General features: G+C 36.6%; 1 protein-coding gene across 15 annotated transcripts in view; it reads left to right on the top strand.

The window, feature by feature from the left end:
* Adgrl3 (adhesion G protein-coupled receptor L3) overlaps positions 1-25,329 on the top strand; it is a 742,119-nt gene that overhangs the window by 564,643 nt on the left and 152,147 nt on the right. For 12 of the 15 annotated variants that reach the window (XM_057771795.1, XM_057771780.1, XM_057771788.1 and 9 more), the window contains 4 exons: positions 6,008-6,310; positions 8,264-8,367; positions 20,751-20,936; positions 23,782-23,820. In XM_057771795.1, coding sequence (XP_057627778.1) covers positions 6,008-6,310; positions 8,264-8,367; positions 20,751-20,936; positions 23,782-23,820 — 632 coding nt within the window. The remainder of the gene's footprint in view (positions 1-6,007; positions 6,311-8,263; positions 8,368-20,750; positions 20,937-23,781; positions 23,821-25,329) is intronic. The other 3 variants (XM_057771783.1, XM_057771787.1, XM_057771789.1) reach the window with 1 other exon arrangement.

The raw sequence follows: 25,329 nt of genomic DNA on the forward strand, positions 1-25,329 counted from the left end.
CTGTTTACAATAAGATTACTATCCTAAGGGAAAACCAGGAGACGTAAATAGATCAACTTACAGAACTAAAGATCCCTCCGCATGGCTGATAGTTTATGGTATTCCACTCTCTAGTGACCTTACAGCCAAGCTGTACAAATGAATTCTGAAAGGAACTGGAGATATTTGATGGGAATATCAATGTTTCACCTTTAAGACTGTGTCCCATCAAATCTGCTGCCACCTATGGCTAGCCACAGGGGTCAGGGAGAACATCTTTCTACCTTGAGTATTGCACACACAGCCAAAAGCCCTTGCTCAGTGCTGGGATGGTTTTAGCTTTCTTATTTCTTCTATTGGGCCCCTGGGAAGCTTGCTTTAGTAATGGACCTTGGATTCAAATGAACACTTGGCAAATGCAGAGCACAAAGTGCTTATGCAGTCAGCCAGGATGTGGTCTACTGAGATGAGTCTAATAGAGAAATATTGGTAACAGGAAAACCGTGCAGAGAGTAAGGCATTGAAGAGAGGGAAGAAGAAAATGAAGAACTGAGAAAAAAGCTGTAGGTTTATCATGAGTAGGAAAGTTGGCTATAAAGTGAAATTTGCATTAAGATGATATGGCCTTCTTAAGCAATGCATCTTTAAAAAGCTGTTTATCCCACATGACAAGTGCAGTATAGTCAAGGATAGTCATGCCTTATTAGAATCTTTTCATTCCTTTAGGACTGTCTTGGAAGCTTAAGTAAAGCCATTAATTGTAGAGGCATAAAGCAATCCAAGATGGCAGACATTTTTCTTTTCTGTTTGTGTGATTTTTCTGATGGTAGAGATCAAACTCAGGACTTGGTATATGCCAGAGAAGCATCCAGCTGCTGAGCTAAACCAACTTGTGTGCTTCACACCGGCTCTCACTGTGCAGTCCATGCGTGGTCATCCAGCCACTACCTCCAAGTACTAGATTCTCAGACATGAGCAGAGTCAGAGGTTAGTTTTCATAGCAAATTATTATAAACATGAGACATGCAGCAAGAGGAGAACAAATCACTTCCTGTTTGTATGATGATGATCCATGCTTTCCCATTTTAAAATGAATAACTTGTAATATTAATAACTATATTTTTGGTCATTTAGAAAACATCAGTCACTGAAAAAATCATCATTGTTTTCACATTTTTATGTTTGTATAGTCTACAAAATATGCATTAATATTCTAAGTACTAACAGTTCAAGACAGGCTGGAGGAAAAAAATTAAAGAAAATAAGTCAAATAGTAAAAATTGCATAAACTACAGGCATTACATGTCAAGATTCAGAAGAACTTAAGTTTTTTTTAATGTATGTGTGGGTGTGTGGGATAAGGCTATGAAGGGAAACTCAATATGTCATTTTGTTTAGCTATTATTATTAAACACACTAGGAAATGTAATGCTGGTAAGTAGCAAAATTCTCAACTAGGATAAAATGCTAAATGTAAGTAGTCACTCAAACTTACTTTTTTCACACAGTAAACTTTCCAAGATGCACAGTACACAGGACATTTAGCACACAGGTTGATTAAGCTTTCTCTGTCTTCAGGTAAGATTCTACTGCCGCATCCACAACACTTTTTCCTTATGGAAGACCAAGACACTCTCATAGCGTGTGATGTGGGCTGGAACCCAATGGGCAATGGCAGTTCTGAGGGTTTGGAGTTTTCTTTTGTCAATATCTATCAATAAGGCAAGTTCTTTCCCAACCCCGGGGGACATCGTGTATCTCACTAGTAGTTACTCCGCCAAAACAGGCATCAAACAGAGCCCATGGCATCCTAGCATGGCAGTAAGTGAAGAGGGCCAGGAGGAGACAGCACAGGTAGCTGTTTATAAGTGACTCTTACTTCGATTAAATTTCAACCAAATTGGGCAGTTCCCACTTTTAGACAATTCTCAGTGACTCGGTTCTAATGAACCAAGTTATATTTGGTCTTAGAATTAGGTTGTCTGTATTGAGCTAAGATTTGTTTTTTAGAACGTATATACTTTACTATGACTGTATTGATTTACAGCCATTTTCAAGGAAAAACATTCATTTTCTCGGGTTCTTTTCTCTTTGTGTCGTCTATTGGTTTTCCTTAGTGGTAAGCACAGATTCATGTATAAGATAATTTTTTTTGGACTGGTCATTAAGACATATTTAGCTGCCATGTGTATTTTCATTTGCATAGTTTTGCTAATTTTTGCTGATCCTCTGTCTTCTACTGCTTCCTTAGTTGCTCTGTCTCTGACATTCAACTGTCTTAACTTAGAGCTTTAGTTGCCCTTAGTAAAGCCAACTTCAGAAGAAATAATTTTAACAGAACATGTGCTAGCATATAAGCCAGGCTTAGGGAATTTGAAAAGGCTCTTTGATGGAGATGTATGTGACTCAGAGGAGAGATGGGGACGTAGTGAGATGTCAATGAGGCAATGATGCTCTGTAGCATGAACAAAAATCCCTGTCACAGAAGAAGAGGATGCAGGTGCCAGACTGTGGATCTTGTGTGGTTTAAATAATGAGTTAAAAAGATGAGAGTGTTCATAATGACCTGGAGAAGTTCGTGAGTGTCTTTGAGCATAAAGAAAAATGTTCGCGTTTTATTTGGTGAGTATGCAGACACCATTTCAGAGTTTGGAACGGAGAGTAACATTGTCTAGGCTTTTTTTACTCTAAAAAATATTTCTGGGAAAGTTAGAAAATGCTTTGAGTGAGTTAATTTTTGAAAAAGAGAAGAAAAATCATAATTTTTATTTTATCACTTGGGACTATTATTTATAAAATGGTTTCCTGTGATGATGTCGTCTTAAAAATGCTGTTTTGCTTGCTAGCACTACAATGACACACACTGAACATAAAGGATCTGTTTGAAAGTTTTAAGGCTGAAGTCACTACAAGCAAAAATTTTGTGGAAGTTTGCCATTGTCCTGTGTGAAATGTACAGTTGAGATGGCAGGTTCAAGGCTCCTCTTGTACATATGTACAACTACGTACCTTTATACAGAAAATTATTGCTGAACTAATCTCCTTCCTAGTTACGTGCTAATGAAAATAGCCAGCATTAGAAAGGCATTCATCTTGAAAGCATTCTTTAGTACCTGTATAATTCTTGAGAAAGAAGACAATTGAAAAACAGTTTCTATTTTAAAAGTATTTTTTTCCCTTTCAGCTCAAAGAGGTTCGCAAAACAAGTTAATTTGAGCATAAGATTATTTAGCTAATAGCAGGTAGCTCTACACATCTCCATTTTTACATGATCAAACTTAAAAAGACAAAGAATGAGCAAGGCTTTGTGTGAAATAAAAACTGCAGCTTATTATCAATGAAAAGATTATAGTTCCTGTCAAAAGCATCACAGTTCCTCTAAGTGGTCCCTTCACACACACAAATGAGAGCTAGCTTTGTCTAAATTAAAGAGAAAACACATGAGATTCTCTTTTAACTCTTGCCTTAACACTCCCCAAGTAGTAAGCATCTTCTCTCAATTGAAAAAATTATCATCTGAAAAAATATAAAATATATAAAATATTCTTGTATTTCAGTGATGACACATTCACATGAATTTTTATGAATAAATGCTTAGCAATGCTAAGTATTTAATTTTCAATTTGTTTTTACCTTCCAATGATTTTTTTATATATTTTTGCTGACATCGAAATATGTTTTAGTCTTATTTGGTTGTTTCTAATTTAAAGCATTAATTTCCTTTAGCATTTTGAAACATTTTTGTTAAAAGTTATTTAATCCATAGCAGGTATAAGAATTAGTCATTCTGTTTTATGAACCCTGAGCTTTTATTTCGGAACAATAAAATTCTGAACAGTATGGCCATTCTGCTCTGTTTAGCTGTCAGGGAAACACTCACAATTTTACTGTACTCATTCCCCAACGGTGACGGGCTCCAGGTACAGCAGCGACTGGGGAAAGAAAGGAAAAACTGCACAGGTTTCAGGTAGAAAAAAAAGACAGAATCAGCTGAGCTTTGCAATTTGGAGTACATTATTTACTTGGGAGAAGAACAAAGAAGAGACACTCTGCCTTCTTGTCTCAACTTGAAATGGTTGTACTTTTAATAGCCTACCTTGCTGTTCTCCCTGCCCATTTTTCTTTCATATACAAAGAAAACAAAGAGAAAGCAGAAAACTGAGAAGGTAAGGCAAACAAAGAAAACTAGCATTCAGAGAACCTAATGATAGGAATGATACTATTACAGTCATTTGATGTTTGACAATCAATATGCCTTGCCTTCGGCATATCAGTCTTGGATTGGAAAGTTTTATGGACAGCGAAGTCTCTCTGATGAATGTGGGATGTCTCCTGGGGCAACTGAGGGTTTGCAATTACACTTTTATCACTATGAAGTTAATTTACATCAGGTAGACTATGAAGGATTGCAAAATTGCCACAGGACTCTCCCAAACTTTTAAATATGAGGTAGCTAACACTAGGCTAGATCCAGTGTCCCTGGAGTCTCCTGTCAGTAAGTGAAGTCAGTAGTTTTGACTTCATGTGTTCCAACTACAGTGTGTTTATGTAGTGCATTTTGACTACCCCACCATAAGAATATAAATATATTTTCCCAGAAATAGAATTCTGTTAATGAGTGCTCCGTTACTGATAGTAGATGACTATGTTGTGTCTCTTGTTCATTCATCACTAAGCATCTTCACTTGGTACTTAGAATACAATTGCTCCCATAAAAATATTCTTTAAACTAATTTAGCATTGAAATTTCCTAGGATGTACTTGCTACTTACTTAGTAAGTCAAATTTGATCGTTTTTTTCAATTTATTTAATTTAATTAATTTATTTATTTATTTTTGGTTTTTCGAGACAGGGTTTCTCTGTGGCTTTGGAGCCTGTCCCGGAACTAGCTCTTGTAGACCAGGCTGCTCTCGAACTCAGAGATTCACCTGCCTCTGCCTCCCAAGTGCTGGGATTAAAGGCGTGCGCCACCACCATCTGGCTTTTTTTTTTTTTTTTTAAAGTTGGGTCAGTTCTCAAAGTATGCAGGTACTCAAATGATGTGTAGTAAAAGATCATACTCAGAATTACTTTTTTTGAGATCATAATGTAATTACAATATTTTCCCCTCCTCTCCTCCCTCCTAGTCCAGCAATATACTGTTCCATGCTCCCCTTCAAATCTGTGGCCTCTTTTTTCATTAATTGTTTTGAGTGTGTAATGATTTCTTTTTTTTTTTGTCCTCTCTTTGTCATTTTATTGTTTTGCCTCTGTCATATTTAGAAGCTTGCATTCTTTAATATATTAGCTATTGAAAGGGGGATTTATTTTGGGTTATAGTTTGAATGTTGTAGTCCTGCATGGCCAACAGGGCATGACAATGGCTATCTCTGTCCAAGGCAGTAGGAGTCTGAGTCAACTTGCTCACATCTCTAGCCTTGAATCAGAGAGCAGAGAGCTCCTCCGGCACCCGGCAGAGATATAACCCATATAGCCCCTCCCGCTGCACTGACCCTACTCTTTCTAGCTAGGCAATGCTTCCTACAAATTCTAGAATTTCTCAAATCCAGATCACCATCTGTGGACCAACTTTTTACAAATGAACTTATGGTGGACTCTTTCTTTTCAAACCATAACATCTAATATGAATATAATATCTTACGTAACTTCTTTCTATATCAAGTTTGAAATTCTAAGTAGAAGGCTTAAGGTTTTAATTTGCTATTGTCAGAAAGCATTAAGAAGTTTACAGAGAGTCTCACTGTATTGTAATTTTGCTTTCTGTGATTAGAGTTGAAAAAGAAATCAACCTCAAAAGCCTGTGTTTGGCAGTAGTCAAATGGCTGTTTTAGTAATCAATTGGCATTCTGACATCTCGGTACTGGCATGTTTTTGCCATGTTTAAATGAAAATGAGGTCATGGAGTTCTAGGGCCTTGGCATTCCCTCAACTGTCAAATAAAAGTGATTTCTAATTTTGAGACTTCCTGAGGTCCTACTATGAGCAAGCAATGTAGGTGTTTTGTTTTGTTTTCCAACTGTGTTTCAGGAGTTTCTACCACAGGACCCCTGGGCATGGGAAGCACAACCACCAGCACCACTCTTCGGACCACGACCTGGAACATAGGGAGGAGTACCACTCCATCATTGCCGGGCAGAAGAAACCGGAGTACCAGCACACCATCCCCAGCTGTGGAGGTGTTGGATGACATCACCACACACCTGCCATCGGCAGCCTCCCAGATCCCAGCTATGGAAGAGAGTTGTGATGCTGTGGAAGCCCGGGAAATAATGTGGTTTAAGACCCGTCAGGGGCAAGTAGCAAAACAGCCCTGCCCAGCAGGAACGATAGGTGAGCCAGCCCCAGCCAGTCTAGCCCAGGCCTGCCTGGATTTTGTGTTGATTTTTTTTTCTTCAGTTCTTTCTTTCTCTTCTCTTTTCTTCTTTCCTCGTAGATCTACTTATTTTGTTATTACCATCTATTTTCCTTATTATGATTTGATTAGCTTATGAGCTCAACCAAATGAGTGCGTGTGATCAGCATTTGATAACAGAACCTGAAAAGTCACAGGTGAGGATTTGGTTGAAAGGCCTTGAGTAACCGTTTTCTTTTAGTGTTAGTTCTGGGGGACAATGATGCTCGACAGACCAAGGTCCTCCTTGCAACGTCCTTGCACTGTCCTTGGATTACATCCAGGTTGTTTTGTGTTTCTCAATGATGGCTAAATATTGGTGGAGGAAGCTGAGTTGTGTGGACTCCTGGTGACCATTGATCACATCTTGCATTTATAAGAGGAGAAAGCATGAATATTTTTTTCGTCAATGATGTTGTTGTTCCCTAATGGCTAAAGGCATGTGATGTGATCATGAGCCTGCTATCAGATCTATCTCCCACTCACAAGCATCCATTAACGAACAATCTCCTCTGCTTCTTCCAGGAGATAACTTAAAACCAAATCTCCCCGAATCTTTTCTATTTCTGCCATAATTTATAATAATCTCAAGGTGCAGTCATATTTATCATTTTTAAGACAAATACACTGCTTGACTTGATCTTTGCTTTCACCTTCATAATACTTGACACACCAAAAAATATTTGTATCCTTCCTCAAAATGTAGAAATAAAATAAATATATAATTGCTGTATATACATATATTCTTATGGACTGTCTTTAGGCATTATTCACTTGACACCATTAACCATGTGGCTATGTCATTCCAGATTCCATAATACACGGAATGTGGATACACCAGAAAGTCTTGTTTTGTATAAGGGCCCCTTTTTTTTTTCCTTTTAGCAAAGTGTTGAAAATTTCAGTGCCATTTTTCTCTTTCTGAAAAGGAATGGGAATATTTGTTGCTAAAGTTTTCTATTGGATTGGCCTTTGCAAGCCACTTAAGATGTCCTTCTTTCTTACTTAAAAAGTCACTCCTTCCTCTCTGAAAGAGAGGTGACAGCAGCCTTGCTGCTCTAGACACGTCCTGTGAGCAGTAGTGGAAACTTTTGTTTGCAGGCACTTCATACTACTGAACTAGATCAGTGTTGTTCTGTGGAAATTGGGGAAAAGTTTTAGTGGAAGCTGAACTCTTTCTGAAGCTCTCCCAGGACTTAAATGGTACTGTCAGTATGCCTGAGCCCCAATTTCCTAGCTCTCTGAATTCTTGGTAAACCCCTAAGACCAAGCCTACACAGGTTCTCACAGAACTCTAGTCACAGCTACCTCTCTTTAAACACAGTACCATGCAGATCCGTCCTCTCTTCTGCTGCAAGTGATACCCTTCTGAAACCTGACTCTAACCATTCTTTTCTTCTTAACAATCTTCACTAATTTCTAGCATAGTAGACACAAGGCTTTATAGTCGGGCTTCCTTGCCTTTCCATTTCATTAAATACAACTCCTTCATCTCGGAGAAACCCCACTCAAAAATCTTGAGGTCTCCCAAAGGCAACATAGTTCCTCTACCCATGACAGGCTTTCTTGTTTTTCTGACAACCTGCACGCTAACATTGTTTTCCTCCTGCAAATCCAGACAAAAGATCCACAAAGACAAGCTATCCATGGTCTTAATTCATAAAATTCTTCCCCACACCCTCCCCTAAAACCATTGAATCCTTTTCATTTGTTCTTAACGCTTGCCCAATGCCATTTACTTTCAAATCTTTGTGTCTAAGTTTAATAGATACTACTATCTCAATACAGTTATCTAATTTTTACCCTTGCTTATACTAAATATGTATGGTGAAGACATGAAGTTATTCTAAGAAATGTTATTTGAATGTTTGAATGTTTCTTTCTTTCTGTAGGTGTATCAACTTACCTATGCCTTGCTCCTGATGGAATATGGGATCCCCAAGGACCAGATCTCAGCAACTGCTCTTCTCCTTGGGTCAATCATATAACACAGAAGGTAAATACAAAACCCATGAGGAAGGCTTATCAGGCTCTGCCTCTAGATTGTTGATGACTATTGCTGAAAACCAAAAAAGATGCTTTTAAAAATTAACCTACAACAGTTTTTTATTTTATTTTATTAGACTTTCAAGTTAAAAGACAACCTCCAACACATGATGTGCTAATTCCAGGATTCTGTTGTTCTAAATTGCAAATCCATAAACTTCCTCTAAGCCAGGCATTAATCTTTATATTAAGTTTATTATTAACCACATTTCTATCATACCATACAGATACAGACATTGAAGAGTCACTGCCCATCAAACAAGCAATTTTTTGTTTCAAGCAAAAGTTTTAAGCGTACACGCATATGGATTTTTTCCCTCTGGAAATAATAAAATAAGATAGAAAATTGCACCTCTGGAATCCTCAGCCACTTGTTGATTGTTATGTAACCAAGTCATCAGTGCTAACAGCACACACATGTGTGACGGGATCTTCAGACTCAAATTTGGGCCTGTTCGGGTGCAATATGTTGAGCATTTTTATTATTAATGCGCTCTGGGGCTTCGAATTGATTTTATTACAAACAGAGACCAGATGTGTGTTTATGCCAAAAGGGCTATGGAATGGATCCTTATTACAGCAATTTATGTGGATTTATGCACTCCTAAAATGGAGAGTCCTTCTAAGGCACATTAGCTATGTTGTGGAATTTCTGACATTTTTTTTTCCCCTGAAAATATTCCAAATGCTGGCCTTCCTAAAAGCCTGCCTGTGCCATTTACTCTTTTCTGTATTTGTTTTTAACCAGGCTTATCCTCAATAATATTCTGCATAATAATCCATAAATACCTACCCAGTAGATCATTTCGCAAATGAGCTGTAACTATCTGGGCACCGTCGATCAAGGAAGAACTGTGGTTTTACTGACTCCGTGACGCTCTTCCATATGCATCTCCATGCTTGTTGCTATTCATAATGGTGCTTCTCCAATTTCAGCACTGTTCCTGCCACAGCTTTTATGTCCTTTGATTTTACTACAATGTAGCTCAGACCCCAGGGCAAATAACTCTCCCTGGATGTGACCAGACTAAGCGATCAGCAGCATATCTTTTTACATTAGCAACTTAAAAAAAAAAAAGTTCCCTAGATACTTAGCCTAGGGGTTAATATAAATTCAATAATAATTCACCTGGAAAGCTGAGTGTTTTCATGATAATTTCTGAATATGGTTGGGCTATTTCATTGCAGAAATTACCGGGTGACTTGAACTGATAATGATAGTTAATTCCCTTCTTTCCTCTGCAGCCCAGCTAATCTTAGGACAAAAGAGATAATTCCTTTTAAAGACCAGACAGCTGTTGCCCATTTGATTCATGGAGGAGATGTTTTGTTTTATAATAAATAGGTCTTGTTCATCCAGAGCGTTTCTGTTTAATCCTGATGGGTCTGTGAAGTTAGGATAGATTATAATTACATTCAAATTAAAGAATTTAGTCAACTGGAATTTATAACAATGATTTAAATTTATAAAGTCCTCAGAAGAATCTTTGCAGTCTCCCCATTAGCTGTCCACAGTGGAGGCTCGGGGGACTGCTTCAGAGTGTCCACTCTTTCTTTGCTTAGACATGTGCTAGCTAGCCTGTGACTCACCGTTCTCACTTTCCCATGTATTCACTAGCAGGCGCTCTTCAGTGTGTCCACCCTTTCTTTCTGGTTATATCTGTTAGATCTGCTGTTCAGAATATGACTAATGCCAGGATTGAATTCTTTTCCCCGCTTGCTGACTCCCCTTACGTGTGCCTTCCCCAATCCGCCTGCTCCCTTCTTTTCACCTTACCCATACATAGATAGCATCTCCTTTGTGCTGACTGCATGCCCCCTACTTTTTTTTCTGCCGTTTGCTTTTGTTTTCTTGCTGGATTAGAAGAAAGAATATTATTTAAAAAAATATTTTATTGTCCGCCCCCATCTCCCTGAAAGAGAGTAGTTGTCCATGTGTTCAGAAAGTTTGGAGTGAAAGGTTCCGTGAAGCACGATGCCCCTTGGTCTTACCTTGTTTGACTGTCATAATAAAATTCATAGACTAGATGGCATATGAGTAACCGATGTTATTTCCTATTGTCTTAGAGGCTGGAAAGTCTAACATAGGTTGACTGTGGATTCAGGCTCTGGTAAGGGCCATTTTTTAGCTTAAGCAGGTGTTTAATACCACTTCCATAAGAATTCCCATTCCATCTATGACGGCTTTGATCTCAAGGCCCAATTCCTCCCACCAAAGTCACACCTTCTTACCACATTGGTTTCATCTAATACAATTTAATTTTCAATGTTTACATACGGTCAGTAATAGCCCTTCCCACTTGGTTTTATAGCACTGCTAAGGTACACCTGGGGAATTGAATGGAAAAAGCACTGGCCAGAGGATTTTTTTTAAAAAAAGACTTATTGCCGGGCGGTGGTGTCGCACGCCTTTGATCCCAGCACTCGGGAGGCAGAGACAGGCAGATCTCTGCCAGCCTGGTCTACAAGAGCTAGTTCCAGGACAGGAACTAAAAGCTATGGAGAAACCCTGTCTCGAAAAAAAAAAAAAAAAGATTTATTTATTTATTATGTATACAGTGTTATGTCTCTATGTCTCCAAGTATGCCTGCAGGACAGAAGAGGGCAACAGATATCATTACAAATGGTTGTGAGCCATCATGTGGTGGCTGGGAATTGAACACAGGATCTCTGGAAGAGCAACCAGTGCTCGTAACCACTGAGCCATCTCTCCAGCTACCTGTCCAGGAAATTTTTATAGCTGAACTCTAGTAGAAAAGAAATTAACCTCTTCCTTCATCTCTTCATCTGAAAAACAGGATAGATCCTTAATTTGAATAGCAATGTTTGCTTGATATTTATTAGCACGATTATAGATGACAGTTGTACAATTAAAAAAACTAGGAAGGGCCGGGCGGTGGTGGCGCACGCCTTTAATCCCAGCACTCGGGAGGCAGAGGCAGGCGGATCTCTGTGAGTTCGAGACCAGCCTGGTCTACAGAGCTAGTTCCAGGACAGGCTCCAAAGCCACAGAGAAACCCTGTCTCGAAAAACCAAAACAAAAAACAAAACAAAAAAAAAAAAAACAAAAAAACTAGGAAGCTTTAGTTGAGCTAAAAAGCAAAGTTATTTCTATTTAAAAATGAGTTATGCTAATCTCTCACCAGTCAGTCTAAAAGAAAGAAAAGAGACAATGAATACTGGTGTTTAGGACTTGCAAATGAATTGGGTTGCTTATCTCCTGATGAAGCTATAGAGAAAATAGAGTATACAGAGAATGGATTGTATTTCATTAGAGAGAATGTGCTACAAACTCATGAAGGTATTTGCTATAAACAAACCAGCTAGAATAGTTCCATAATAATTATATTTAATTTTAAAAATACACCTTGTACAGAAGAGGGGAATAAATTACACCCAGAGGATCTTCATTACAATGAGGGAGAGGTATCTAAAGTAGGGGGAGAAAAAATCCTCATGAACATGAGGGATGGCTGGAAATATGGATAAATGGATGGATGAAGAAGTAAAGGAAAACAAATATGTAGACATTTAGATGTTTATAGACAGATATATCTTCTAATTGACTCAAAAGTATTTTTCTTTATTGAAAAGAAATATGCTAGATCAGAGTTCAGCTTACTGAAATATATATGACAACACATCATATTCTCTTAGCCACTTTGATGATGTCTATAAAATTATCTCTGGCATCAACTTGGACATTTCAAAAACAGAATCTATATTTCCTATTTTGCATACCTTTCGAGTATGCTTCATTGTATCACCTCACCAGTCTATTTCCAGTTTAGTCTGTGATATGATGGTTTTGAACAGCTTTTACATTATGTACACACCGAGTGAAGTGTGCTCCCCACTCCCTGGCTTGGTCCAACAATTGTGTGAAAAAAAAATCTGGCTGAATTGTCAGAGATGGCGGTTTCATTTTCTTCACAACAAGTTCACATCTCTTTTATTTTGTCTGTACATAAGCTACTTTAAATCTCAAAGATGATTTAAGTTTTTAATTAATTTTTTTGTTTTTTTGCTTTTGTCAAAGTTTGAAAGGGTGTAGTGTATCAGCATAGTATCTACAATGCTAAATGACAGCACCCGGGCTCCTCTCTACTGAATAAGTCCTATGTATAATACTACCACATCAATACAGGCATTAATTTACTAATCCTTATAAAACTCATGAAATTTCTCAGTCTTTATATATGTATTTAAAAGAAGTAACTTTAATAATGTTTAATGGGGAAAAAAAACCTTAGAGGCATTTTAAGGAGGCCTTTAAGCTAGGAATAGGTTTATTTTAAACATGCCTCTGCAGAAAAGACTTAAAGCAGATTAAAATGTGTTTGCATTTTAATACAGAATTAATGCGCAAGCAAAGTGAGAAAAATAAGGTTGTCACAGAGCTTTTCTGAAGCCAGTGGAGAGATTGTGAGTTGAGGTCATCAGGAAAATACGGTCATCAAACTAGATTCAGATTGTGAGGGCTGTGGAAAAATCCAGTCAGTGGTCTACCACCAAATTATGTAAAACAGAACCTGGCACCCTTAGTGTCCACTCCACAGATAGTAGGTAGGAGGCCTGGAAGGTGTACTTGGAAGTCCCTCCCTCTCTACAACCCCAAACCTGGCTCATTTCTCTCTCTTTTGATTCTGCTAATGCATTAGTGCATCACGTGAGTTCTCATTCAAATGCAAATCTGGATAGCAGCGCCTTCCTATTTCTCTCACCGTTTTCATAAACAGGGTCTCTTTCTTCTACTTCCAATTCACCTCTCCAGCAGCCTAAACCTGAGCTGCAGCATGCTAGGTGTGGTTAGCCTTGAGCTTCATGCTCCTCCCTCCTACTGACTGTTCCCTCTGCCTGGAATCCCTGCCTCTGTTTCTAATCTCTTCTTTTCCATGACATTTCAAATTAAACTTTCCTCAGAGAAGCATTTCATAAATTAAACAAAACGTACCCTCACACATTCTAGGTAAAATTCTTACTAACAATTCTACTTCACAGGGTTTCTGTATTTCATTAAATAAACTAAGTATGTGCAGAGATATGTTTTTCATAAATTTCTCCTGCTAGGAATTAAGGCACTTTTAAGAATAATCATCTTTTTCATTACCATATTCACAGAGCTTAACATAGTGGTACAGACATTCAAACATGGGGCAATGGGTGAAGTTCAGTGGGAGAGTAAGGGTTGAGGCTTCATTGAGGCTTGTGATTCAGTCCTACACCCACTAAACAATGCAAGTGTTCATTAAAGAGCAAATGTACATACAGGTCAAATGAGCTATTGTTCAAATGATTTATTCATGCAAGAAAAATCTATAGGTAGATAGATAGATAGATAGATAGATAGATAGATAGATAGATAGATAGATAATAGATCTATATATAGATAGGTTGGTAGATGATAGATAGATAGATAGATAGATAGATAGATAGATAGATAGATGATAGATAGTTGCAGACAGACAAACTCTTAGAGTTAGATATACTTTTCTACCCCCCAAAAAATATAGCTGTAAATATTCATGTACATATGCAATTTATAGATCAGAAACTTTTACCAGCCCCAGTTCCAGAGCTCTAGCTTGGAAACCAAACAACACCCTAGAGAAAGTGTCAGAAATAAAGGCTCCGTAAGTGACCCAAGAATGGAAAAGAGGAAAGTGCTCACCAATCAACATTTCAGCTAAGGACAGTATGGGTGGTGATCAAGGGATATTTTTAGTCAGCTTTCATTACTGTGATAAAATCTGACAAAAACCAACCTAAAAGAGGAAAAACTTACATGGGCCCATGGGTTAAGAGGTCTCTGCCCACAGTACTGATCTCATTTCTTTGAACCCAAGATAAGGTTGACCATCATGGAAGCAGGAGTATATGGCAGAGGAGATGCCTGCCTTGCTCCCAGTAGCCAAGAAGTAAAGGAAGAAAGGATGCCAGGACAGGATATACCCTTCCTGGGTGTACTTCTAGTGGCTTCCTTCCTCTACCCATACATTACCTCATAGTTATATCACCTCCAAATTGTGCCACAAAATTACAAGTTCAGTGTCAACTCCATTGGCCTATGCAGATTATATCTGCTAGTCTTGGGGTCTTAGGACCTGAAAACATGGTGTGGACTATAGTCTAATGTTGTAGACAACTTATTTCTGCTTCACTGTGCTTTTATATATGAATGAAACAAAGAAAACAATGATCCAAGGAAGGTGTTTGAGTTCACAAAAACATGTAAATGAATGTCAATAAGCTCATACTAAATATTAACATAGCATCCATTTCCCAGAACTTTCTAAGGACAGTCCAATATCAACACAGTTGCCTAGCATGTACTGTAGCTCACATCTGGAAAAGTGTGAAAGCAAGTCATATCCACATTCAGAGTACACTGACTACATTTGGTTCCACAGATGTGTTCTGACATGTAACAAAAATAAGCTTATCTTATAAGTCAAATATTATAAATGTGTGTTACAGTACAGGATCAATCCAGGGAACAAAATGTACCTGCGGTAAATGGCCCTCCACCTTTTTTCCTGGAGCCTCTCTCACAGTTCTTCAAGGCACAGTTCAATGTGGGCCATTCTTTTGACCATGTTCTGACAGCCCAGCATGTGGCTCATGTTTGGAATCACAACTCTCAGGAGGCAGAAGCAGAAGCCATACAAATTGGATAATAGTCAAAATCAAAGTATTATTAATCCATTGATGAAGATAGCATCCTACTAATCTAATCACTTAAGCCCAAAGTCCACTAGGTAGCAATGAAGTCTAAGTCTTCGGAGTTTTGAGGGATCATTGTATATCCAAATCATGGCAAAGGGTAGAGGTAGAAAAGAATAATAACATAGAACAATAACCTACTAAACGGAAGGAATATTTGTGTCTTTTCTGGGATTAGATGTAGATTTGGCAGGAACTTGGGTTCAACGTAGTTTCACTTCTATCATGATTTGGTGTTTCTGGTTCTTGTAGCTGGTTGTCTTTAACCTTGAGCAGTGGAAATTATTGGATATTATAGTTTGGGGCAAAACATTTCTCAAATGGCCAACTGCTTGGATAAATGTAACTGAGAGGAATCTTACCCACAGGAGAAGATATGGCAAAGGCATAGTTGTTACAGTATATTTACCCTTCTCATTTGGAGGCCAGTTCACTGGGCTAGGTTTGTCCTTAGTAACTATCAATAATAGATTCTTTAGGCAGAAAATAATGCATTTCTTTTGTTCTCTGTTTGTTTGTTTTGGTGGTGGTGGTGGTGTTATTTTTGAGATAGGTTTTTTTTTTTTTTTTTTTTTTTTGTGTGTGTGTGTGTGTGTGTGTGTGTGTAACTAGCCCTGGGTGTTCTGGAACTTGTTCTGTAGCCAAGGGACTTGAATTGAGATGTGCATTCCTCTGCCTCCTGAATGCTGGGATTAGTGTGTGCCACAATGTCTGGCTTGCTTTTTTTCTCTATGGTTTTATCTTTAGTACTCTATCCTCCCTGACCATAGTTATTCTATATGTTTAAAAATGTATAATGACTTTCTTCCTTAACATGTTCTTTCTCGCTACGAGCCTCCTTCAGCATTTCATCTCAAACAATAACTCTGGAGTTATTTTTTTAGTAATTTAATTTTATCTTCTTTGCATTGATAGTTTTGCCTGCTTCTATGTCTGTGTAAGGGTGTCAGATCTTGGAGCTACAGACAGTTGATAGCTGCCATTCAGGTGCTGGAAACTGAACCCAGGTCTCCCAGAAGAACAGACAGATCCTTAACCACTGAGCCATCTCTCCATTCCTAAACTTATTTTTTAAGGTTTCCCTAGAATTATTTTTTTAAGGTTTCACAGAGCTATTGCCTCTGTTCTCCCTTTTCCTTTCCAAAGATTTGTTACCCTATGCTCTATTCCCAAGACATATCATAAAGAACTGTGTTGTTATAGTTGTGTTGCTCAATTAGTATTATCTACTTTTCATGTACATTACTTCTGTATTCAATTTTTTTTTTCTTTTTACTCATTGTTGTGGCCAGATACCTTAGAAGAAGCAACTTAAGGGAAGAAAAGTTTATCTTGACTCAGTTTTAAGAGTATACTCCATCATGGTAGGGAAGGGAGGATGGCAGGCAGGGGGTCCCATGGTGTTGGGTTCAAGCACAACAGGAATCAGAGTGAGCAGGTTCCAGGGCTGAGCTCTTAAACAGTAATAATGCCTGCCCCAATAACCCAGTTCCACCTTCAAGGAACACTTCCTAAAAGTATTACAGTGTCCCAAGACAAAATCAATAGTAGAAGACAAAGTCTGATGAACATTTCACATAAAGATAAAGATCTCAAGTAAGCTGTTTAAGGGAAAATGAGCTTTTTTGCTTTATTTTGCCAGTAATAATTTTTTGTGATTTATTCCATTTTATGGTTCAGAGAGAAACAGCGGTTATAGGATATTAGTTTGCTTAAAAAATTACTTCAAAAAAGTTTTTCATACACATTTTCCCTCAGAACTTTGATAGTGTTTAGTTTCAGTGTTCATGTGGGCAATGGGATTGTTTTGTCTTCATAAATAAAGGCTTCTGGGTATGGTTTTTTGTTTGTTTGATTTTTTAACAGGGTTTCTCTATGTAGTCCTGGCTGTCCCGGAACTTGTAGTGATGTCTGGGTTCAGTCTACTAGAGCTAGAATCACAGGTGCATACTACCTCGCCCAGCTTAAGCCAATATTTCTTGAAAATTATGTATAGTTACTATTTTAAAAATAAATTAATGACTGAGTGGCTCCCACGACTGTATCATTTTGTCGTCGGTACATATATAAGCAGTAGGATTATTCACTGTTAACCCTTTTGTGCTGGGAATCATGGTATCTTGACTTAATAATCATCTGTTTTCAATGTTTCACAGCTATATATGAAAAATTAAATTCTTAGATAATAGAATCATAACTCTTCTTTGCAACTTATTTTCAAACCCAGTGACATAATAATATTGAAGACTATGCTTGTACACTACCACCAAAACAGTACATGGAATTGCAATATGAAAATGCTAGTGTTGCTGATAATTTGTTTCTATGTTTGATACTTTTTGCTTTTCATAGTAGCTACTGATAGATATTATGAAAGTTAATTATTATATATGCAGTTTTAAAAGTACTGTGGTATTGAAAATTATATTTCACCTGATTTATAATTTATAAAATTATATTTCACCATGGTACACAATCAAACAACTCTGAAGTACATCTGCCAAGTCCTTTCATGGACAAAAAGTAGTACAGAATGCAGCAAAATGATTAGCAAAATAAAGCAATAATAAAGCTGTGCTTATTATTATGAGGATAGAACAAGGAGAGAAGTATAAGGCATGGCCCAAGAATGCCACACTGATTAAAAGAATGAGCTTTGGGAAGCTATAGGACCTGCAGGTCTCATATATCCATAACACAGGAAGAGTTTTGCAAACTTTTTGACCAGTTTGCAAGTTTACCTGGATCCACTTCCATTGATGGAGTACTGGCTTCAAATAGTTAATGGATAAGAAAGGGAGGTACAAGGCGCTCAGCTGCTTTAGAGATGGAGACATTGATTCCAGTCTTGAAATGTCCTTGGTTCTGCCCTGGTCAGAGGACCAAAACAAAAGAAGGGGGTTCTGGTTCCTGCCTTGTTTTTTATTCTCTTTCTTTTATACTTTCTAATTTTAGCTCCCTCTCCCTTGCCTATACATTGCCCTTAGTATCTTAATGGAACTCATATTATAGGGTCTAATCTTGCTGCAGAGAGCTTGACCTTTTTCCTTCCTTTCTTCCTCCCTTCCTTCCTTCCTTCCTCCCTCCCTCCCTCCCTTCCTTCCTTCCCTCCCGCCCCCTTCTTTGAAGTCTTACCTAAAGTCCTACAATCAAATTTCTTTCTATATTTACCCATTGTATGTGAAATTCATTCTCTTGGTTTGCCTGACAAAGTACTCCACAGCCACTGGTTTGGAGTGGCAGCACTAACTTTTAATTTGTGCGGGACCTTAGAACTCAAGGCTACAGGCACATGACAAGACAGAATCTACCGCTTTCAAAGACCTATTGCTTTTTTTCTGTGTCACTAGCACCTAACAGGTCACAATTGATTACTAATCTATTAATATTGAAATTTCTTTCTTCTTTGTGTACATTCTCATTTCCTGTATGTCTCCATTTTCCATTCCCCTCCTGAATCTCTTTTTCTTTCTTTCTGTATTGGCATTAAGTCCAGGTATAACTGAGCTATTTACCCAGCCCACTGAATTTTAGATTTTGTTGATTCATTATATTGTAGCATTTCATTTTACATCATTAATAAAAAATTCTCAGATTGGTCACTTTGTTGCTGTTTAAATGTAATTTCATAAAGTACTGGTAGGCCATGAATGGTATTTTGGTATATAAAAAAATTGTTGCATAGTTATCCTTCAAACTGTAGTGTAGTTTATTTGATCTTCCAGGTATTTTAAGTATAAATATCCTAAAGAAATTTTTGAACCAATTGCATTATAATTGATGTGCTCAGTTTTTGTTTGCTTAATTTTACTTTAATAATTTCTGCAAAATAATGATTTTATTTTAACAATAACTTTACTAATAGTAAAATATCTTTTTATATAATGTGAACATATTTTTGTGAAATTAAAACATTACCAATAATATTTTTTCTTTTATTTCTGAATTTTCAAGCTTTGGTCCACACATTTAAGTAATTAATGTAGATATATATTTGAAATGTTTTCTAAGTAGTATGATTCTAGCAGTGTATTTTAAAGAAATATTAACACCATTAATCCTCCTTCATACTTCTAAACTGTTGGAATTGTACATTTATAGTTGTGCAAGTCTGTATTATCATAACCTCTATTGTTTTCGGTCACAAGCCTGATTTGATGTCTTTGAATGTTTAGTTTTTGACACCAGGAGATTATTTCTTATATCCAACAGCAATAAGACTGAGCATCAAGAGTTTACCCTGTGTAGAAGCTATGTAATTATAAACTCTTGGCCAGAGTTATGGGGGTGATTTCTATAACCTTGCCAGTTCTTACTATTATTGCATTTAATTTTTGAATTAGTTTTTTATGCATATATGTATATGTTTGTGATTATACATTGTGTAGATGTTCTGATCACTGCAATTTACTTATTAGGACTTATTATTTACTTACTACACACACACAAATATATATATATATATGTTTGTTTTTAAGTGTTTTGTCCTGCTGAGAACATGAAGCATCTCATAGTGAACCCTTCTACACTTGCTAGTCTATGTCTTCCTTAATTATCACTGGGAAACAATTTACAAAGAGAAAAATTCTATTTTTTTGTTTGTTATAGTCTATACTGTTCATCTTACAAGAACATGAGAGGATAAGAAAACTAATCCATAAATAATGATCTTCATATGTTTAATTAACAATGGGGTAGGTTATAGTTTAGAAAGATGAACATAAGACACTCTCTGGAAAGTGGAATCTAAAGAAAAGTTTTTCATTACATTCTTCCTTATGAAAATGTGCTGTAGTATTGTTTCAGAAACTCAAATTATTATTTAAATTTAATTCTAAGAATTTAAAATGATAATGAACATTATGAACTTGGATGTGGTACTTATTTACTTCATAAAGATATATTTCATATAATTCTTATGAGTGAAGTTATGTTTGTGTTTTCTTGTATCAAAGCTGCCAAGTATATTCGGGAGGTCCTGAAATATTGTCTTTAGTTCCCTTAACATCTTTAAAGGGTTGACAATTGGTTATGTTTTGAAGAATATATTTTAAAATCAATGTGTTTCAGAAAGGAAAACTACCTGGAATTCGGGAGTAATTTGCTACATGATGTGTTGGGAGAAAACTTCATAGTTTGGTAGGAGGAAAGCAGGAATTTCACCGAGAGTAAATTTCACAGAACTTTGAAACCCGTGAGTTCCCTTAGTCCATTAACTGCCCATCTTGGCATGATGGAAAGCATGGGCAGCTTCTTGAGAATATAGAGTAGGGACCCACAAGAACCTCTCACCAAAGTCCAGCTTAGAGACTGGCAGAGAAAATTGTGGGACATGCCTCAGACTTAACCACCCACATGACTAACTTAGGAGAGAAATAATCTTTAGAAGAAAGTATCCTCAAAAAGCCTTCTTGAACACATGATTTGAAAGTCAGGCTTCAGAAAAAAGGCTGAGTTATCAGGAAACTTTATAGAGTGCTGTGGATTGAGGATGGGATTTAAAAACTGTTTCTTGACTCAATAACTCTAATTGACAATGCACAAACAATTGCTAAAGGAGACCAACGAATAATATATAAATGCATTTTTCCTTTCCATTTAAAATTATAGTTAAAGTCTGGAGAGACAGCTGCCAATATTGCTAGAGAGCTGGCGGAACAGACCAGAAATCATTTGAACGCTGGGGACATCACCTATTCAGTCCGCGCCATGGACCAGCTGGTTGGTCTCCTGGACGTACAGCTCCGGAATTTGACCCCAGGCGGGAAAGACAGTGCAGCACGCAGCTTGAACAAGGTGAGAACCTCAGCTGTGTCTGTCTTTCAGTTTTAAGACAGTTTTGAGACGTTCGTGTTGATATTTTTTCTTTCTTCTGGCAAGTTGTATGATTAAAAAGAAAAAAGCAATACTTATATTTAATTGACTTTACTATTTTAATTATGACCTTAGTTGACTTTTAATTTAGGGAAATATATGCCAGTCTTTTGTATTTCTAGTTCTACTTTTGGTACTACTTTCTCAGTTTTTTATGCTAAATAATAGCAAAATTAGTGTAGATGAATGCAACTGGTTATTGTTTCCTACAAATTCCTCTCTCAAAATAATTGACAGTGTAAATAGTTTTTAATCAAGAGGTGGAAATTTAGGAAACATTAACAAAAGCATGTTAAAATCCATTAGATTTTTTTTCTCATATTTTTTAATAAGATAATTTTACCTACTTAATATTTCTTTTAAAAACTGGTAGGACAAGAAACTGAATTAAAATATACATTTCATTTTAATTTTTAAATGACTCATATATTTGAATCTTTATCCATCAGATTTTGCATGCAAATTTTAACTTTCAATAAGCAAATTTAAATATGTTTCATTTCAAGAAATATACTTTATGACTTTTTTCATACTTTAATAAACATTTTATGTGCATAAATATCTTGTATAATTGTAAGCACAAAGTATATGCTGCATATTTATAAAGAATATCAGTTATATATACATATGTATATATATAACTAAATACTACATGGTAGACTAATATGATGATGTCAGATGGTTAGCATCAAATGTAGATGCTCACAAATGGAATAGCTGAATTCTGTGCCCTGGACTGTTAACATCATCTTTCCAACCTGGAAAATAAAAAATTTTGACAGTGGAAGACTAATGCTCCTGTAAGAAATTCATTTTTAAAATATTTCCCCTTTGACTGGAAATTTAAAAAGTCATAAATTTGTCTTTTACTGGTTTTTGTTCTCTCTTTTTGGTGGGGTAAGATTGCCACTCATTAAAATGGAAAAATGTTTTTATATAATAATCATTCAACATTAAAAAGCCAGATTTTTTTTTTCTGGCAGATAGCTCTTGCTTCAGTTTCTTTGGTAAGCAAATGTAATTTTCGTCTTTATTTATTAAGATATAATGTATTAGGTTTCTTTGTCATGCTGAGTAAGAAGGAGTTTTTTTTTCTTTTCTCTTGTGTCCTGAAACAATCACATCCGAGTCTCTGATGGCATATTCGACAGCTGCCTATATGCTGTGGCATGCTGTGACTTTAATGCGTTATTACCCTAGCTGACTTGATGCTACTAATGAATATGGCTGCCAGCTATTCTTATAATAATGGGCTGGGAGCACTGATTTCTATTAATGTTACGTATCCATAACATGACTTCTTATTGCAATACTTTGTATCTTTATTTAAAAGTGGTGTTGATGTCTGAGGCTATCAGGTAAAGCTGGCAATTAATGTCACATTCTAACTGGCTACAGCTAATCAGCTTGCCTAGACTGAATATCAAATAACTACATAATTGGTAAATTTCCATTCCTGGGGCTTTTTAATGCTCTCTTTTTTTTCCCATTTGGCGCTCTCCAATTGTTTATATAATGCAGTTTATCATATGTTAATTTGCATGAAGGGGTAGGGAGATGGGAGGGCAAAGGTTCCTCATGTGCTTGCTGGCTTGCTCTCATTTCCTGTGGTTCCTACTTTCCCCAAAGCAGTTACAGCCCATCAGATTTGCAAAGTCAACTAGGTACAAATCAATTGCACTCCACATTGAAATTCTGGAGAGCTGAGTCCTACATAATTGTGATGTGAGTCAGTGATCTGAATGACAGCATTGGTGATTCACTTGCTCTCATTCCTGATTTCATTCTTCAGCTAAGTTACTGCTCCCTCATTGAAGAAAGCCTGCATTTGGATTGCTACAGTATTAGCTAGCTACACAAAGAGTGTCAGAGCGAGTACTCCCTAAAACTGGATAAACTCTATTTTGCATTTCAAGGCTAATAACCAAGGGAAATGAAAAACCCAGGAGAAAATATGAAACCCCAGAGTCTGATTTATTAAAATTTGGGTCACTCATTTAAACAGCATGAATGAATGGTTATTGATTATTCATTTTAGCATCAGGAGAAAATGTTTGGGGCATGAATACCACTTCTGTCAACAAAAACAAATTAAATCAAACTTCTTACCCCACTAGTTTCTAAAATGTTTTCTATTTTGGCCAAGCCTGTCAAATCCAATTCTTTAAGAAGTAAAAGAAGCAACAAGTCAGGAAATGAATCGCATTCTTGTAATCTCCAGTTATCTGACTCAATATTTGTCCCATAGGGGTAAATATAGTCACAGAGAATGGACATGTCTATCTTGCTTATAGTAGGATTTTGAAGGTATGGATGAACGCATAATATAAACACACAATTGACCATCTAGGCTATCTTGAAAACCACACATAATCTCTTTAAAATAATGGGTTCCAAATTTTTTGCATAGTTGACTTACCATCTTATGTCTCCACTAGTGGCTCATAAATGAATAACTAACCAGACGTGCCCTGGACCATTTCACATGAATGTCTATTGATCTGTACTAATTTCTACTAAATGTGTTCAAAGGTTTCTTTCTGTCAACAGTTTCCACAGTCTTGTTTTTAGATGGGCTGCTCAGAAAAAAGTTTTTTTTTTTTTTTTTTTTTGTCTGCCATATTGCTGCAGCATAGCCTTCGTTTTCTTCTGTAAAAGTAGCGAATCAAAAAGTAAGGTGCTTATGTGGATGTTTTCTTTTATTTTTCTTCTGTCACTAACTTGTTTTTTCTATTCTGTGTTTAATCTGCTGTCTTAATGGATTCAGCTTCAGAAAAGAGAGCGCTCTTGCAGAGCCTATGTCCAGGTACTTTCTGTGTTTTTATAAATGTGTTAAGTTGTTGAATTGTCTCTGTTGCGATCGCATGTATGGGCGTTTGAGGAAAAACGATAATGTGCCATATTGAACTAAAGGAACTTCAGGGAGGGCGTGCAGGGTGGGAATGGAAAGAGAGTACGTGTTAAAAAGAAAGCTGATGGTGCCAAGTTCTGTCAAGCATGAGAAACAGACTAGAGAGAAGGTGTAGCTTGAGGCACGAAACATTTTCATCTAAGAGCTGAGTTTGATATAACATATAAATCCCTGTTTTTTCACAGAGTCGCTATATAGATTTTATTCATACACTGAATTGTTAGTTCATTCGGAAGTATCAGTCAGAGTCATTTAAGACAAGACACAATATGGGGTATTTTAAATAATCTTAGCTCTTTTTCAAAGTGGAACTCAGGATTCCAGAAGGACTATCACCACGTTACTCTCATTGAGATGATATGTAAATATTATTTACTCAAAATGCAAATTAATATTCCTCACAACACTGTTCTTGTGGTCTTGGGGTTTAGTGTAAAAGAGAACAGTACTCAACAAGCTGAGTGTCTTCCTGGGTTGTGTTCTATCAGGTGCTTTGTGTAGGGAGGCTACTATCTATCTATCTATCTATCTATCTATCTATCTATCTATCTATCTATCTATCTATCCATCCATCCATCCATCCATCCATCCATCCATCCATCCATCTATCTATTCCAAGACATTGCTGACTGTCCTGCTGTTTACTTTGTATACTAGGCTGTCCTCAAACCCACAGAGATCCATCTACCTCCCTCCAGAATGCTGGGATTAAAGGTGTGTGTCACCATGCCTGGTTTTTATTTTATGCCCGTCAGCTTCATGTTCTCTGTGTGCAAATCACAGCATTCTATTGATGAAAATCCATTTATGTTAAGAGAAAAATGACGTCAGGAGCCAAGTTAGTATTTGTAAGGATTGGCAGTACCAAATAAAACTTTTAACAGTTTATCCACTTTTTCATATAATATGGCAACATTGACTTTGTCTCCTCATACTCTTAATGGCTTTACTTGTTATAAATATTAGATATCTGTCTGTTCACTTGTATTTCTTCAAAGACCTGAATACTCACATCTACTAACTTTATGGGTAATATAAAGCTGGGATATTGAATTAATAAATACAAAAGTAATTTGCTGAAATCATGTCAAAAGAAACTTAGGGGAGATGACTTTGGGGGGAATCATTCAGGTTTTAAAATACAGAACAGGTAGACATTTTAATGAATGAGTGTGACATCTGTCTCTTCTTAGTCATTTATTTAATTGGACCACAATTATTTTTCTTGCCCCATTTTAAAAATACACAAAATTCATCATTTCCCCAAAAGTGTTAACAAATAAAAAAATTACAATCTCTGCCAAAGGGTTTTAGCATAAATTAGATAATATTGAATAGTTAAACTTTTGTTCATCTTTCTTTAGTTAGTATCATGTTGGAAAAATATCAAGTGTACTTTGAGTA

The sequence above is a fragment of the Chionomys nivalis genome, chromosome 6, assembly GCF_950005125.1.
Source record: "Chionomys nivalis chromosome 6, mChiNiv1.1, whole genome shotgun sequence".
Taxonomy (NCBI): domain Eukaryota; kingdom Metazoa; phylum Chordata; class Mammalia; order Rodentia; family Cricetidae; genus Chionomys; species Chionomys nivalis.